This window comes from Dermochelys coriacea, chromosome 8 (assembly GCF_009764565.3).
Source record: "Dermochelys coriacea isolate rDerCor1 chromosome 8, rDerCor1.pri.v4, whole genome shotgun sequence".
Taxonomy (NCBI): Eukaryota; Metazoa; Chordata; order Testudines; family Dermochelyidae; genus Dermochelys; species Dermochelys coriacea.
In genome coordinates this window covers 97,529,914-97,548,982 of record NC_050075.1, presented here as the reverse complement: position 1 = coordinate 97,548,982, position 19,069 = coordinate 97,529,914, and the positions used below count along the sequence as shown (strand labels likewise).

The 19,069-nt window shown below is 41.2% G+C and overlaps 1 protein-coding gene across 5 annotated transcripts in view; it reads right to left on the bottom strand.

Annotated features, from left to right (window-relative positions):
• Positions 1-19,069, bottom strand: part of SLC1A7 (solute carrier family 1 member 7) — a 94,218-nt gene that overhangs the window by 31,692 nt on the left and 43,457 nt on the right. For all 5 annotated transcript variants that reach the window (XM_043520312.1, XM_043520314.1, XM_038411895.2 and 2 more), the window contains 3 exons: positions 16,976-17,191; positions 3,437-3,479; positions 974-1,193 (listed from right to left, as the gene is read on the bottom strand). In XM_043520312.1, the coding sequence (XP_043376247.1) occupies positions 974-1,193; positions 3,437-3,479; positions 16,976-17,191 (479 nt within the window). The remainder of the gene's footprint in view (positions 1-973; positions 1,194-3,436; positions 3,480-16,975; positions 17,192-19,069) is intronic.

Below are 19,069 nucleotides of genomic sequence, written 5' to 3'. Positions count from 1 at the left end.
ACAAATGTCAATTCATTCTGGTAGGTGGTGGCCCTCAAAGGCAACAGAAGGAGTCCCCTTGTTATCCTCCCTCTGTTCTTAGTCCAAGCACTAAATTCCTTGTCTGTCTGTCTTTCCTACTCAGGAGGGAGTGACTCATGACGCAGCCAATGGGAGCTGCAGGGGTGGTGCCTGCGGACAGGGCAGCATGCAGAGCCACCTGGCCGCACCTCTGTGTAGGAGCCGAAGGGGGGAACATGCCGTTGTTTCTGGGAGCTGCTTGAGGTAAGCACTGCCCGGAGCCTGCCCCCCTGCCCCTCTCCCATGCCCCAACCCCCTGCCCGAGCCCTGATCCCCCTCTTGCCCTCTGAACCTCTCAATCCCAGCCCAGAGCACCCTACTACACCCTCAACTCCTCATCCCCAGCCCCACCCCAGAGCCCACACCCCAACCCCCAATTTTGTGAACATTCATGGCCCGCCATACAATTTCCATACCCAGATGTGGCCCTTGGGCCAAAAAGTTTGCCCACCCCTGCTCTAACTATAGGGCTACTTAGCCCAAAGTACAAATGTTAGAAGTGAAAACTATACAGCAGACATTTCTATTGTTTCTCACTGCCCTCTATATGCAAAAGGCCCCTAAATAAAATTCAGTAGCTTCAAATGCAAATACACAATAAACAAACAAAGGCTTAGTGAAATTAAAAGGAAAAGGGGGAAAGCAGCATGCATAGAAACAATCCAGAGCATGAAAAGAAAATGTCATCAAGGATTATGAACAAGGTTCATCCCCAAGGATTGGAGTACATTACTAGGATATGTGTTTTCTGACTTGAAGTTTAGAGAAGGGTAGGTGGGAAATAATTACATCAGGAATACTAAACAAGAACTCTCCTCCCACCCCCGATTCCCTGAAATAAAAACCCAACCCCCAAAACAACAATACACAGATCAATTCAAACATGACCCGCTCCAACATGTTTAAAACATACCCATGGTGGCGGAGAATATCACAATCCCCAGCACGTTCATGCCATCGCTGGTGCCTGGCTCAGATTTGTAAATCACTTCTGGAGGGGGAGTGATATCCAGGGCAAAATTCTGGACATTGGATCCATTCTCATCCTGGACCCCATATATTATGATCCGACGAGTGGTGCTTTCAGAAGCTGCCTTGTTGGATTTGACAATAGGAATGCTCTTGGTGCGATACTGAAAGAACACAGAATATTATAGTGGGTCATCAGGGACTAAAGGGTTAATGAGTCCCCAGATTGCTTTAATGGGCTCCAAAGTGCCTTGTGAGAAGGAAGGGGCATTTGAGGAAGAAAGAGAAACAGCTTCCCCTCCTCCCAAGCTACTGGAAAAACAACTCTGATCCTATTTTTGTAAAAATCTGACAAAATCAGGAACTACTCCAAGCAGAACTTCAGGCAGCAGACATATCGAACCCTGCTAGGGTATTTCTCTATATTCACTCTTCTCATGTGTAACTAGGAATAACTCCCTCAAATGCTAATCAGTGACTTTTTCTTTGTCCCACCAAAGGTAAGGGTTCCATGCAATATATCCCATTTGAAAGGGCATTACACCCAAGCTTTCCTCTTAACCTGCTCAAAGCTTTTAGGTAAAGTGTCCTGTTCAAACTCCTGTTTGGGTAATTAGGTTCTGCCTAAATAAATTCCCACATTGCTTTAACTGGATACAGCATCCTTCTTCACTTCCTTTTGTGTAATCTTGCTGTGTGTTCTTAAATACCTTCCACCTGCCGGATGACTGCATTTCAGTGGTGGGGAAAGTGATTCTATTGTCACATGATTTACTTATGTAAAGTTCTCTGCCCTTCCCTAATGCCATTCAATGAGGGCCAGGATCACCAACAACATTGTTCAGTTTCAGAAGTCATGTTTGCAGCCCTCTCAAAGAGCTCTTAGAGAATGGCACAGGCCTTCTGATTGATACATTTGTGGCTTAAGAGCCAACGTCAAATTAGTATCTTAGCAAATGTCTGTTGTCTGGTAGCACAGAGCTGCCATCGGGACACCTACACCACTTCCCTTCCTGGTCCCTGGTATGTTCAAGAAAAGGGGGCATAGGTGGGGGATCCCTGTGTCCTGATGATTCCTGATGAGGGCCTTGTCGTCCCTAGGCTGTGGAAGGTGCAAAGGTGGCTTAAAGTTGCCTGTGCTCCCCACTTCCTGAGGTGCAGTGAGCACTCCTCAGCCAGAACTTGGGGTCTGGGCCAATGTCTCTAATTAAGGAACAAATAAGGAATTATCCTGTGTACTCTCACACTCTCTCCCCCGCCTTCCATATTCTTACATCGAATTTATTGGGCAGATCTCAAATCATTTTCACAGGGGACTAAGGATAATCAAAAATCCATGTTCCAGAGAACTAGGAAAGCGGGATGAAATCAAGCAAAATGCGTGGAAAGGGCTAATACAAACTATTTCAAACTCTTCCTCACCAAAATGACTAAATATCAAAACAGCATGAGCAGCTCTGATTTATAGGATGATATGACACTACTTTCTGAATCAAAGATACATCTCACGAACATAGGTATTTTAAAAAATATTACCATAAGTCACGTAGGAGCCTAAATCATGGACTTCGCCTACTAAGTATGTCGACTCTTTTGAGAATTTTACCCATATCAACCCTAACATCAACAGGACTGTGTCCTTCTTACATTTTTGTTACAAGTCCACTCACAAGCAAACACATGACACCATCAGCATTCCAGCCTTTTAGTACCATGGCAACACTGCATTACCGCCTGGTGCAGAACATATGATAGCAACACATTAGTACGTGCCATAGGCACTTGTGACTGCTCCAGGCTCCATTATTGTGATTTACATACATCAATATTTTAGTCTAGACCTGTCCATAGATCATATGCAGTGCTTGTTGGATATTAATTATTTAAGGCCTGAACCTCAGAAGTGCAGAGCTCTTGCAACAGCTATTGAAGATACAGATCAAGCGCTGTATGATTTGTATTGTGCCCATCAAAATACTGAATGGAAGCATTTAAAAAAAATTAAAAACATGAAGGAATCTGTTGCCAAATAACTGGCAACAAAACGAACCCTTGCCTGACTCCCACTCCAATTCCCATTCATTGGCAAAATAGGTAACCCTTCCAGCTACTTTCGCCTCTAACCTAAAAACAAGTGATTATTAAAATAGCTGAATGATTCTGATTACACTCCTGTATTGCAAAGTGATTACTCATTATGGGCCTAACACAAAGCCACTGAAGTCAGTGGAAAAACTCTCATTGACTTGAAAGGGATTCACATCAGATGCCACTGAAGGTACTGAGCATATATGAACCAATATACAGTACCAGAATACTTCTGACAAATCTCAATTTTTGCTTAAAAATTTTCACTGCATGCATTATCTGAAGATGGCTTCTCTGTAGCATCAATGCAGACACTCACCTGTTTGAATGTGGCCTCAACAAGGTTGGCTGGAAACATGTTCCTGGAAAGAAATAGATAAAAGAATCATTGTCAAAGGGCTATTTAGTTACCCTTGTTGCTCCTCAGTGTCCACTACCTTCCCCCTTGTGTAGTCACCTGTGCAAAGTCGGTGCCCAGAGGATAGAAAATACTCCGATCTCATAGCATTTCCTGCTCACTCTGCATGGGTGTAAATAGCTACAGAAGGCATAACAGTGAGAACCAAGTCCACCAAGTTTAAAGTAGAGGTTTAAGGACACAATTCTGAACATCTTGTGTGGGATTCAGCAGATCTGGATTCAATTCTTGACTCTGCCACAGACTCCTTGTATAACCTGCAGCAACTCACTCAGACTCTTTCTGGTTCAGTTTCCCATCTGCTAGATGGGAATAATTATAGAATCATAAGACTGGAAGGTACCTTGAGAGGTCATCTAGTCCAGTCCCCTGCACTCATGGCAGGACTAAGTATTATCTAGACCATTCCTGACAGGTGTTTGTCCAACCTGCTCTTAAAAATCCCCAATTATGGAGATTCCACAACCTCCCTAGGCAGTTTATTCCAGTGCTTAACCACCCTGACAATTAGGAAGGTTTTTCTAATGTCCAACCTAAACTGTCCTCGCTGCAATTTAAGCCCATTGCTTCTAGTCCTATCCTCAGAGGTCAAGGAGAACATTTTTTCTCCCTCCTCCTTGTAACAATCTTTTATGTAATTGAATTATCATGTCCCCTCTCAGTCTTCTCTTCTCCAGACTAAAGAAACCCAATTTTTTCACTCTTTCCTCATAGGTCATTTTTTAAACCTTTAATCATTTTTGTTGCTCTTCTCTGGACTTTCTCCAATTTGTCCCCATCTTTCCTGAAATGTGGCACCCAGAACTGGACACAATACTTCAGTTGAGGCCTAATCAACATAGAGTAGAATGAAAGAATTACTTCTTGTGTCTTGCTTACAACACTCCTGCTAATACATCCCAGAATGATGTAAACTTTTTTTTTGCAACTGTGTTACACTGTTGACTCATATTTAATAATATAATAATAATAATATTTCCTTTCTCCCATTCCTGTTATGTCTTTTTAGATTGTAAGCTTTTCAGGACAGCACCCAGCACAGTGGAGCTCTCAATCTACTTCTGGGCTTCTAATCACTACTATAATACATATAATAATGATTAATAATAGTTAATAATAGTACTTTCTGCCATGCTTCTGTCAATCCCATTATGATTATAAGTGGGCTAGGCTCTGACGTCTGTGCCCTTTACCTAGAACAGACTGCTTTTCAAAAAGAGGATCTGATTCCTGATTAAAAGAATCTAGACCAGAGCTGCACAATCTCTTAGAAATGGTCACTATTTTAATGTTTATGGGCTTTTCCAGGGGCGGAAAATCAGTGTCTTTTGGAAAAATGCTAATTAGGAGTTTCACCCTCCACCACTGCTGAGTGAGCACGAGCAAAACAGAGACCTCATGCTTATGACCTCAGAGTGAGATTCATAGATTTTTAACGCTCGAAGGGACCATTATTATCATTGATCTGACTTCCCAGGTAATGTGGGTCATAGAATTTTACTCACTAATTTCTGCATCGAGTCCATATCCTCTGAGCTAGACAATATCTTTTAGAAAGACTTCTCGTTTTAAGGAAAGAGGAAAAGAATGCCCTCTCCAGGCTCCAGTGAGAATTCTATTTCTGGGCAAAAGGACCATTAAATCAAGAACTTAACACCGGGGAACAAAAAATTCCCAGGAATTTTAAAATGTGGCAAGATTATTTTTTTAAATGGATTTCTTTTCATCCTGAAATTTATAAGCCTAAATTGAGCAATACTCTAGCATAATCTTATGCATTCATGTTCAGTTTGTATGAAAATATGTGGCTGTAATGCTCACTAAACAAAGGACTTCTCTGTTGAAAGTCCATCTCAATCCCCAAGTCAGGAGAGCACTTAAGTGCATGTGCACTGTCCATCCCTACTCAGTAGTAGTGTGACCAGATAGCAACCGTGAACAAAATGGGACAGGGCGTGGGGGGTGGTAATAGGCACCTATATAAGAAAAAGTCCCAAAAAACAGGACTGTCCCTATAAAAATGGGACATCTGGTCACCCTACTCAGGAGAGTACTCATGGCATGTGCATTTTTAACTGCTGTCCTGAACAGTGGTGTTTTCCTGAATTTAGGCCACTGTGCAATAGAGCATGCCTGCTATTTGGTAGGATTGCAATCAGAACATTCTGTGTCTCATTAGTGTAGGAAAAACATCTTCCAGGCTTTAGACTCCCACTATTTTACAGATGAGGGACACTTTAATTTCAATTTGAGTGCTTTATATTGGTTTAACTTAAGTCAATTCCTTATTCACTCAGTCACTGTTTATAACAGACAGCAGTCTATTGTAAGCAATAACGGTGATTGTAAACGCTGTGCTGCTGTCTTCTGTGAGTTTTCACCCCCAGTGATAACACAAAAGCCTGAATACTGAGATTTAGCATTTAGTTCTCTAGTCACATCTGATCCCCATAAATACTTGTGAGTCTCTGTGGTCAAATATCCAGTATGGGCCTAAAACTGTGCAATATACAGACAACACCCAGCTGTATGTCACCTTTACATCAGATTGTGACAGTGCCTTATCCCAGCTCTCCAAGGGCCTGGCTGAGATCAGAAATTACTTGAAGAGGAGCTGCTGGAAGCTCGATCTGGGAAAGGCTGGTGTAGGGGTAGTGGGGAGAGGGAAGCACTTAAAAGAACTCACCACCACCATATTATTCCCTGTGTCCCCCAGTGAACGATTCTGCCCTAAGATTGTTAAGGACACCCTATGTTAATTCATGTTAGTTTTGCAATTTGAGATGGTCTGATGAAAGGCACTGTGTAAGTACAAAGTAGTCTCACTGTGATTAAATTAATGACAGGTTTCAGAGTAGCAGCCGTGTTAGTCTGTATTCGCAAAAAGAAAAGGAGTACTTGTGGCACCTTAGAGACTAACAAATTTATTAGAGCATAAGCTTTCGTGAGCTACAGATGCTCCGATGAAGTGAGCTGTAGCTCACGAAAGCTTATGCTCTAATAAATTTGTTAGTCTCTAAGGTGCCACAAGTACTCCTTTTCTTTTTGTGATTAAATTACAATGTGCTGTGTGATGGAGAATTAATCTGCAAGGACAGATTCTCATTGAGGATTTTTATCCTTCTCTGAATATGAACCAAACATATAGGCTGTAGCTTTCAGATTGTAATATGAATTGAATTAATAGTGCTTTCTGTCTCCTGTCTCAATACTGCAGCCCTAATTAATAGCATTAAGATCAAATTGAGACTGCTGGAGAAAGGAAATATCATGTATAGTAGCTAGATTAAATGTTAGCTAAATTCATGGAGTATTAAATAATTTTATTTTTTAATAATTCTTTATCCTGCAGGAATTACAACTGGTCCTCATAATACTGTAGTCTGGAATTCTTCCAATATTATATAATATATTATCATCCATTCTGACCATTCTTTGAGACCAGCCTTACTAAAGCCAACCAAATGATCTAGTGCAAGGGCGTTGACATGAATGTGTTTGCCAGAGCTTTGGCTTTTTTTTTTTTAAGCTGCTTTACTTGGCTTGGGAAAATCCACTATTAGCCAAAAGTTCAGCTTTCTTAATTAAAAAAAAATCAAAAGTACAATTCACAAAAGGTACATCTCATGGACTAATAAGGAATAATGCTAAGGAGTATATCACCATGACATATGGTCAGGGAAGATGAATGGGAGTTTGTTGGCTGGATCAGATCTCCGGAGAAACTCCATACAAACTCCTGCTTTAGGGACACATTCTACTACTGTACATTGAGATTTCTCAAATAGGGGGCAGGAAACTCTGCAAATTTATGCTTCTTAGGTCTCCATGGAATCTTTTAATTGGGGAAGTAGGGTTTGAATTTTTTCAGCATGGAACTTCCAGGGGCTTCAATCTTCTGGGAATGTCCCAAGAACTGCTTGAGATATCTGCAGAGGGCATGAGCATCCCTGGAGAGGCCAAGGGCTTCTACACAGCTCCCTTTCCTCATGGCTTCCTCAGGGGCCATGCTGTTGGCCCCTCCTGGCTGAACCGAAATTCCCCCTTAAGGAAAGTTTACAGCTGCAGAGGGTTTAGTATAGCTCAGAGCCCCAGCACTTTTATTTAACTCTACATATTACAAAATTTAAACTTATATCCCAACCTCTCGGTCTCTCAATGTGCGCTTTGCCTTTGCTCCAATACTGCAGTCTGATCCAAGGAGTCTTGCACCCCCGAGAGACTCATTGACTTCAGTGATAACTCTGAACATGCATAACAATCTTAATGTAGGATTGGGGCATGTGGATGTGGATCTTAATGTAGGATTGGGGCATCAGACTGCAGCCTCCTCAAGGCAGGGAGTGTGTCTTTCAATATTACAAGTAGAATCAAACACCTTGTGAGTGCTTACCAAATAACAATTAATCACTCTGAGCGACTCATTGCTATCTCCTACCATAAATGTTGCCATCTTTATTAAATAAATAGAGCTAGATGCTTAAATTATTTCTAAAGTTCCCAGCATAACTCTTGGACTTCATGGACCACAGGTGGGCCATAAAAATAATAATATCAGAAGCTTAAAGTGATGTGGGATTAAGTTTTTTTTTATAAGCAACCTTATCTATAACTCAGTAGCATGATTCTTGATGGAAATAATTTACATAATTTTTCTAGGTGTGTCATATTGGGTACCATTGTATTTGTGGGAGAAAGGGCTTTTGAATGATACTCAATTTGACCCATTTCCAATGACACTGTATTATCAACATTTGCACCAACCAGAGGACCTACAGGTGGCAGCTGATGGGGGCAGCGAGGCCCCCCGGCTATTCCACAGAGGGTGACACCAATGAAATTCTGTAGATTTTTACAAATCAAATGGCACCTTCCTTATCTTTCTATCACTAACTTGCCTATGGACTGAGATTTTATTACATTATGCTCCCAACCTAAATGGGCCAAATTCTTCTCTCTGTTGCACTGGTGAACATTTGAAGTAACTCCACTGACTTCTGTCTATACTGTAATTTCCTCACAATGGGCCAAATCCTGTGCTCAGTTGTATCACTGTAAATCCAAATAACTCCACTGGGGTCAGTGGCTTTAGTCTAGATTTATATTAGTGAGAGTGAGGGCAGAATTTGGCCCACCATGATAAAATAAATCAGTCATTTCAGTGCCCATGGGAGGATGATAGTTGCACATCAGTGATCATCTCTATTGTCTAATCCTATTAGATAATATCACCCTCTCCCCCACTCCCACCTTCAGCAAAAAGGACCATAGGCTTTTCAGAATTTATGAGGTATTAAAATCCTCATTACTGTGATAAAAGACACTAATAGAATACAAAAATCACTAATGGGACTTAGCCTAATGGATCCAATTGTGCTTTGCCTGCCTCTTCCCAGATCAGAGCAGTATGCACATCCATGGAAATGCTCTGTCCTGAAATGCGACCCTTTTTTCCTTCATTAGGGTGAAACTGTTGCACACTGTTCTGGAACCAGTGAGGAGTGGGAGGAGGGAACTTTGTCATCCTGTTACCCTCAGGGAAGACTGGGCTCAGTTAAGAAATGTGTATGTATGATGGCTTTCTTACAGAAAACCATTTTTGAGAGAAAGCAATTTCCCCCCCACAAAAAGTACTTATTCAGGAAAATCCATAAAGGTGCTAGTTGAGTGGGATGATAGATTGAGCTAAATGCTGACTCACTGAGATAGCTTCATGAAAGACACAGCTCATTTTCATCAGGGTCTTGACATGACAAGTAACAAGTTCCTTTACACCAGACAATGTTTGCACCTGTTTCAAGAGAAGGAATGCTTTATTCCAGTTTGGGGGCTGTAATCCCACCAGCCTGTTCTGTTGCAGTTTCAGCTCTAGGCACTTTTGTCATCTCCACAAACAAAGAGGCTGAGATCCTGGTTAGCAGGAGATGGGGAACAGCCTGGCAGAGACACCTTCACAACACTGTTCCCTCTCTGAAGAGGCCCTGTGAAATTCAGGATGCAAGGCATCGGAGAAGGCACACCTACTACCTGCAGCATATAGTCACCATTAATTTACCCACTCTGTGGCTGTAAGGGATGTCCTGCCTGCATGGCTTCTTCAGGCACTGTTGCTCTCAAAGAGCTGAGAGACACTGCATAGGCACAAGGGCTCTGTTCAGATGGGCCTGGCTTCTGTCAATCCCCTGGGAGCTGCTGGTTTTGGGAGACAGCCACCCTGCTTCTTTTTCAGGAGAGAGGGGTAAGTCACATACCCCTGACAGAATAATGAGGAGGAAACGCTGCAAGAGAAACCTCTTTGATTATCCATCCTGGATAATTTTCTTTCCCCTTAGGTGGGAGTCAACCGTGGGGGGCGGGGGATGACAAGGCCTTGCGCAGTTAGTAGACTAGTTTGAGCAAAGGGCATATTCGCAGCCTGAGTGGGATAAGAGTGAACATAAATAAGGAATCAAGTCATTTATAGTCCTAAACAAGGAGTTAATACCAGGTTTGTGTGGGTGGGACAGAGCTAAAGTGGGTCTGAAATGAATTACATTTGGTAGTTTGCGATGAGCTAGCGTTAACAGGTATTTCCATCACATTGATTTTCATGCCAGTGACTCATGATAGTAGGTCATGGTATAAAAAAAGCTCAATCATAGCTTAATCCAGGGGTCAGCAACCTTTCAGAAGTGGTGTGCCGAGTCTTCATTTATTCACTCTAATTTAAGGTTAGCATGCCAGTAATACATTTTAACGTTTTTAGAAGATCTCTTTCTATAAGTCTACAATATATAACTAAACTATTATTGTATGTAAAGTAAATAAGGTTTTTAAAATGTTTAAGAAGCTTCATTTAAAATTAAATTAAAATGCAGAGCCCCCCGGACCAGTGGCCAGGACCCGGGCAGTATGAGTGCCACTGAAAATCAGCTCGTGTGCCGCCTTTGGTACACAAGCCACAGGTTGCCTACCTCTGGCTTAATCCCTGTGGTATTTTAATGGGCTCTAAAAAATCTTACTGTAGATGCCAACATTTATTAGTATACTGTTCAACTCCCACTGTAAACAGATTCAAGTGTGATTTCCGGTTCTACACAGCCTGGGCTTTCTCCAAACTACAGTAAATATTAAGAAATAAAGCTCTTGCCTTATTTGAAGAAACACAGTTTCTGTAGAATCTAGATGTGTCTAGCTTGGAAATAAGGGTAAGCTTTTCAAAAGACCTCAGGACTGGCCTAGCTCTGCTCCCATTGAAGGCAACAGATCCCACCCTAAGTTACTTATATCCTCTTAAAAACTAATTGTGTAAATTAATCTCTCTTGAGTAAACCTGGCCAATCTGACTGAGGGTATGCCTACACTTGAGCTGGAGGTATAATTTCCAGGTACTTGTTTGGGCTAGCCGCCCCAGTAGATATCTAGGGTCGACAGTATTCAGGGCAGCTAGTCTGTCCTGTCGTTTATGCTGCCACTGCCACATTTCTATTTGTAGTGTTTTAAATGAACCAAAGCTGGCATACATACCATACGTGGAAACTACACTTCAAGCTTGGATGTAGATGTACCCTGTTTCCAATTGCCTGCTTCTAATTCCTGTTATATTAGCAGCATTCCTGAACATCTGGGGATAAAGCCTGCACTAACTTACCCTCCCAGGCAAACCACAGTGACTTCAATGAATTTGCCCATCAGTGTAGGTCAATCAGAATTGACCCTCAGAGTTTTATTTGGTGTTTTTGAGACAGATTACATCACAATGGCATGATGTCTATTTAGACTTGAACAGGAATAAAAATGCATGCAAATCCTGCATTTGCAATCAGCTAATGGATAGGGCACAGGCAGAGATTTGCAGACATACTCAGCCTTGCATGCAAAACTGGGAGGCAGCCTATTAAGATGTGTAGGATTCTAAATCATTTAAAGTTTTGGTTTTTTTTAAGATTATGGGACAAATCTTGTTCCCACTGATGTATGGCAAAGATCTCATGATTTCAATGGCACCATGAATAAACTTCATAAGTGAAAGAACATGATTATGACAACAGGATGAGGCATGAATATTAACTGCTGATTTAAACACTGGGCTTGATGTTGATATTTTGCGTTTGAGTGTTCCTCCCCAAATTTGTTGCAAAATTTTATGCAGCTTGTCTAGTGAATATATGGTCCTAATATTTAAATGATTGGGCTCTGTATACCAGCTGTTGGACAGATGTATTGATAGACATGTATTGTACACAATTATTGATCACAAAAATGTTATAGTGGAGGGAGGGCCAGCCACAGCGTGCAGGGTACTGCTTAACTTATTTAGCTTTATGTTGACTTTGAATGTGTGCACAGTCAGACAACATGCACCTATCTGGAATGATGCACTGAGAGGAACAAGTAAAACATCCAACAGTGGCTTACACATACTTATTTCTTTAAATAAATCAATTATCTTTGTCTTTTTAAAAAAGCACTTAGAATATTCTGAAATGTACTGTCTCAAAACCAAACACTTCAAAACTCAAGAAAAGATTGCTGTCCTCCTCACAATAGTGCACCATGCCAACCTCAAACTTTAAGGGCCTGATTTATAAAGGTGACCTGCAAGAGAGGGAAAACTTTGCCATTTATTACTCCTTTTGTGATGCATAAAGGTAGCCTCATAAATTCTAAATCCTCCTGCTTACCCACACCCTAATTTTTTCTTGTAGGTGTTTGGTACTTTAGATCAGGAATTTCAAGTCTTGACCTACCCATTTTTGTTGGAGCGCTGGGAGTTAAAATGAGAGCTCAGATGTCAGCCAATTATGATTATATCAATCTTATTTTAGATATTATATGGCCTCCATGACTGTAGTGTTTAAGCGCCTCACAGTCTTTAATGTATAGAGCCTCACAAAACCCCGAGAGGTAGGGATGTATTATCCCCATTTTGCAGATGGGGAACTGCGGCACCGAGAAACTAAATGATTTGCCCAAGGTCACACAGTAAATCAGTTAGTGAACAGAGAACTGAACTTGGGTTTCACAAGCACCAGGCTATCACCCTATTCTCCGTGCCATCCTACATCTCAGTTTTCCCAGTCCTCAGCTGATGGAGATGGAATTTTTACTGGGCTTTTATCTCAATCATTTGCCAGAAGTTTGAATTAATAAGGCTTTTATAAAGACAAACAAAAACACAGAGCTTTAAACAGTTTGACTAAACTGTCTTCTATCTCATGAAAAAACTGCAGCTCTGGTTTCAGACATTTGTGATGTCACTTTCTCTCTAGTTCTCCACTCCTCCAGCAAGAAAAGGCAAGTCAAGACCTGAGATTTCAAATCTTAAAAAAGAAGCAGGGAACAAAAAATTTAGACTTAATTAATTAAAAAACAAAAGCTCTTTGGAAGTCTTCTTTAACATCATACAGCAACTAAAAGGACAGTACTTTCCTTTTTTGGCAAGGCAGTTCACCTTTAAATAGGCTTCTATCTGATTTCTAATTTTGTGAGTACAAATAAGTATACCTGTAATTCCTTTTTTATATTTGCCAACTAACTGCAGTTAGTTAGATTTAAACCACCTGATTTGTACACAGAAGTAATTACTGAAAATCTGGCTCATTTTTGAGTTACCTAAGTGAAAAAGACACTCAAAATCTGAATTTTTAAAAAGGGGATATTTTCCCCCTCTGCTCTTGTGTAACACAAAAATGGCTGATAATTTTCCATTCATATTTCCCAGGGGGGCATAGCAAATTTCATCCCAAAAGATCATTTGTTGTAACTAATATTGAAAAACAAAGCTAAAGAGTCTTGCTTATTATTCATTATTTGTATTGTGCTAGTGCTCAGGAGCCCCAGTCCTGGACCCAATTGTACTGGGCACTGTACAAACAGAGGACATTCCTTTCTCTACCACAGACTTCCTGTACGACCTTTGGCAACTCACTTTATCTCTCTCTGCCGTATTTCTCTACCTATAAAATAGGGCTAATAGTACTTCCCTACCTCACACGGGTGTTGTGAGAATACATCCATTAGAGACTGTGAGCTGCTCAGATACTATTATAATGGGGCCATATAAGTCCCTTAGCTAGACAGTATATAAAGTCAGTCCCTGCTCCAAAGAGCTTACAGTCTAAGTATGAAAGAAAGAAACTCCTATACAGTTACAGACTTGCATTTGTCTCATGAATCACTTGTTTTAGTTGGCCCCCAGCAACTGTATATTGGAAAAGAAAGAGGGTAAGTTATATCAGGGAGAGCTCCTACATTGGCATGAAGATGGACTAGATTGCCCCAGGGGTCTTTTCATGATGGCTAGAGACAGATGTGTTTGAATCAAGATCTAGGTTAGGTTTAAGTGAGGGTTAAGAAAGCAGGTTTAAGGCCAAAGCAGCACTAGGGTTCAGATACCAAAATCTTGTGAGTTATCTTAAAATCCCATGAGAACAACAGTTCTTGTGAGACTTTTGCCACTTTGTGCTGCATCCAACTCAGAAAATAGGCATCTTCCATTTTTGGATCTGTAAGAAAAAACAAAGCTACTATTTCAGATCCAAGGATTTTATCCCATCCATTCCCTGTCTTTTAAAATGGAAGGAGCTGTAGATCTCAGGATCTCATGTTCAAATCTGGTCGGTCTGTATCTCTTCTATTATTTTTGCTCTTTCTTTGAACATTTCCAGATTTCTGTGGCATAGGAAATTCAAAGAAATGACAGTGGCTATTTTGTCTCAGTATATGTTCCATATCATTTCTTCAGTCTTAATTGCAAAAACTCCCTGGACTCTATAGCTCTCTCCCAACTTCACCGTGTGTGCCACCACTCAGACAATTCAAACAGGAAGACAAACTATCAGAAAACCACTGTAGCCATTGAACTCAGACCTTCCTATCTGTCACATTCTTCTTACATAGGAGTTACACAGTATGCTCTTTTAAAGCATATAAATCGTTTAAAGCATGGTATATTTAGACCTGGCCATCAGAAAGCTTTATGCCTTGTAACTGATGCTAAAGGACCTTGACAGCTTCTAACTCTCTTGCCTCATTACACTTCTGAATGTCTATTTAATACATTTATGTTATTCATTACTGAGCTAATAAAGTGCTGAATTATGACAGAGGTAGGATTTCATTGGCAGAGTATACGGCTGAACAAATCCAATCTCTAGAAGTAGTAAAAGGAAGATATGAACTTTCATTAAGGACAAGCCAAGTTTTGTTTTTACTGAGAGGCTGTAGACAGGGCCCGCTCCAGGCACCAGCTTTCCAAGTAGGTGCATGGGGTGGCAGTCCATGTCCCACGGTGGCAATTCAGCGAGCACAGCGGCAATTATGTTTGGTGCTATAGAGAAAGGTGAGCCGGTGGAGGGATGCAAAGATGGGGGGATGTGGACAAAGCAATAGGCTAGAGAAATTATCTTTGCCGCAGCATTCTGAATGGATGTGAGAAAAGACTGCATTTGTCAGGGCCTGAGAAAAAAATATTGCCATAGTCAGGAGGCAAGAAGATGAGAGCCTGGATGAGAGTTAGCTTTGTGGATGGATAGAAAAGACCATATCTTAGAGATGTTATGTAGAAAGAAACAGCAAGACTTAGACTTAGATTGGATGTGGGGACCTAGAGAGATGATGACCAGGTTATAGGTCTGAGTGACAGGCAGGATGGTGATGTTTTCTATAATTATCAAGAAAGGAGAAAAAAAGACATCGCCATATGGACATCTGTTTGGTGAGCTACAGTTTATGAAATGAGTTGATGGTCTCTGTGACTTCAGATCCCAATGCAATCAACATGGCACCTTTCAAGAGCACTTTTAAAACTTATTAAAAATATATAACAAGGCCTATCCAAAACCTTAACTATGTAACATTTCTCTTGTTCATTAGAATTCTTTATTCACAGGATGCCAGGTACTTCCTGTATGATATAAAGACTGTCTCCAGCTGTGAATGGAAGCGATTTAGCATTCAGCTACAGGATCAACTCTTCTAGCTCGAACCAGCAGATACACTGTTACATTTAATCCAGACTTCCTTATCAATATTCAGGAGTTTTGCCATTGACTTTAATAGGGCCAGGATTTCACCCATAGTATGTAGCAAACAGGATACCCACTTCCAGCAGTTGTTTTATTAACAGTCTTTCTGTGGGATTTTATTTGTGGAGGATGCACATAAAGCAGAGAGTTTGGAATAATAAATAGACTTTTAAAAAGACAGTTCTATTATTGACTGGATTCAGAGGTTAAACTCAATTACATCTCATCACATTTCCATAAAATAACTGAGTGACGGTGGGAGTGCAATCTGAGAAACAAAAGATGTGGACAGGTTCATTGCCTTGTGCTATGGATTTTCTGAAGGGGTTTGAGAACCCTGTCCTCCTCCTGGGTTAAGCCGTGTCTCATTCCATGAAAAATATACTGTATTCTGGTGTAAACACTTGCAAGTACAATTTTAAATTTCACTTTCTCCAAGCTGTTGTGTGAATAAATCTCGAATGCTTGTGTGCAGACTTCAGGCTTTGACTATTTGAATATTTAAAGTTTGATTTTTCCCTGAGAAAAAAATATAGCATCGTTGTGTTCAGTTTACAAGTAAATCAGACTCAGATGTGATGGAATTTGTGTCTTTCTTCTGCATGTGAGACTGACAGCAGGATCTGGGGAATTTGGGCAGTGGACCCGTGACCTCTGCAGGCTGTGAGGGAGAGCTCCAGGGGGGCACCCCACATGAAACTCTTCTACCACTTCATGACTTGAGTGGGGGAAAATTCCTTCCGTCCTGTAACTCAGGTTGTACCCTGGGGTATGGGTTTGTCCACTTGTCAGTAGGACATCAGTGTGACCTCTATATCACAAAAGAGTCATACATGATATTACATTAGTCACTGAGTCATCCAGCTGGTATCCAGAGTTCTCCGAGTAGCAATTACCCTGTACCAATGGCACTTACAGTCCTGTGCTCAAAGTAGAAAAGGTGCAAGTTAAAGTTGCCTTGAACCTGAGCAAATTAGGCTGAGGCACGCTTCTGCCCTAAACCATGAAACTACCTACTGTCCACTATCCAGTAGGTATTGATATTAAGTGAGGTAAAGACCAATAAAACAATAAAATTTTAATCCTTTTTTGAATCCCACTAAGCTCTTGGCCTTATAACTTATTGTGCCAATAAGTTCCATGAGTTAATTATGAATTCTGTAAAAATATTTCCTTTTTTTCAGTTTAATATTGTTTGCCTTTCCATTTCATTGGGTGTCTCTTTAGTCTAGTATGAGAAAGGGTAAATAGGAGCTCCCTATTTACCTTTATAATCTTATTTTGGGGTATTGTTTTTAGATCTAGTTTCTGCCATATTCTCAAAAGGATCATCACTGATTTCAAAATATATCCTTAATGCCATGGCTCCTTATGTTGTTATGTAACATGCATCGTGTGAACTTCAAAAAGCAGTAAGAATGAATGTAGTTACCGAATTAAGTCTAGCAGTGCATCTGCAGAGCTCATAATTGGCTTTCCATTCTCTTCAGTGTTCTCCTTCTGGGCTGCTCCACCAGGATGGATAATGGAGACCATAATTATTCCCACAATCACAGCCACAAATGTTGTCCACAGATAGTAAGTGACAGTTATGATGCCTAATCGACTGGAAGTCTTGGCATCCAAGGCTGCTAACCCAGACATTAAGCTGTAGAAAAAACAACACAAAAAACACACAAAACATATAGTATCTTTTGCATATAATTAGTACAGTGTAAAACCTCATTTCTTAATTATTCTAATTATCCTCCACTTAATTGCCTATATAATGATGCTTCTGGAAGGAGCTTTTCAATCCAGATGTCCTAGATTCAGTCCCCAGAGGTGACTGAACCTGAGACCTCTGGATCTAAAGGCATGTGCCTCTACTGCCAAACTAGTAAAAACAGATCCTAGTAGCTTGAAAGAAGTAGCTGTTTCACAAAACTCCATACATGGTCTCGCAACTGACAGGAGACAGAGCCACACTGTGCTAATGTGGGTTACATATGGTTCCCTCACTGGGAAATCAAATCACTGCTGTGGGTGCATGGCTAGATTGGTGGACTCCTATGACTTCTTTGACTACCAAGACCACTAATTTATGCAGACATATCCACCTTTATTGAAATATTGACCCTAATTCCGGAGCTGAGGCTGCCACCTGGGTTGTTGCCCAACCACCTGTTGGCTCACCACAGCCCAGCTTGGGGCAGGCGATCCAGTGGGGTCAGGGCCAGGAAAGGAGTGGGCTGGTGCATCATAGTGGGGATGACCCTGCTGGCACATGAGAGCTAATGGGCTGGAGCAGGAAGCCAGGCCAGCCCTGTGGGACAGGAGCTGCTGTGGGGTGAATGCAAAGGTGGGCTTACTCTCCAACCCTCTCGGCTGTTCCTGGGTCACCATGAATTTCATCCCTTGCCTCATAATATTAACAGACATGCTTTCTTCTTCCTACTAGCTTTTTCCCCTCGATATGTTTGTAAAATTCATTCTCCTTCCTCTTGGCCTTTTGGGCTAGTATTACATTGTTCTACTATTTTGTTGCTCTTTTTGCTATAAGCTGTAACTGACACTGCATTCACGTTTGGGTGTTTCCACCTTTAAATCCATTAAAGGTAGCAGCCGTGTTAGTCTGTATTCGCAAAAAGAAAAGGAGTACTTGTGGCACCTTAGAGACTAACAAATTTATTAGCGCATAAGCTTTCGTGAGCTGGTCAGTTATATGTTTAACAGGCTATTTGTGTGTGCAATGACAATTTCTAGAATCAACTGTGTTAACCAAATGTGCAACCTAGGCATGTGATTGTGTCTGGTTTTTACATAAAAACATAAAGATTGAAGAGGGTTTTGCCATGAGCCCTGTATCAGGGCAATGTGTTGTTGTGCTTCTCCAAGAGCAGACCAGGAAGCAGATTTTGACTCATTCTTCTTCCCAGTTTCCTCCTGCTCTAGCGATGGGGTCACACATTGTACCAGCCCTCTGCTTGGTACAGTGACTGGTGTAGCTGCACTGCCCCACACATTGGGGAGTGAAGCCCATACCCACCCTGCCCATCCATTCCTCATCCACCTATGTGGGAGGGGGACCAAAGGCTCTTCAAGCCCCCAAACATCACACAGCAACCTTTGTAGTGCTTTATTGCACACTAATTTCCCTTGCACAGGCATATAAGACAGGCCACCATCAAGCCCTAAATTTGCTCAGCACTGCTTTGAACTAGGCCCAGGATCATGAAGATTTATGTTATCTCAAGCTGTGTTACAATTTGATTACGATGAAAAAAAAAAAGATGCAGTACAACATGTTGTCAAGTTTTAGTGTGACCATTTCATGGAGCTGTTACCATTATGGAGAGTTGCTTGTCAAATCCTTCATCACAAATAACTATTTATTAGCAGACAACTCCTGATATTTGCAGGATCTCCTTCATCTTGCACTGTTTGGTGAAGTTGTCTAGAGCTGAAGTGCAGCTTAACCTTAATAGTAGATTGAGTGAAATAATAGTGGTGGGATTTAATGCTCAGGTTCCTGCTATCCAGTAGA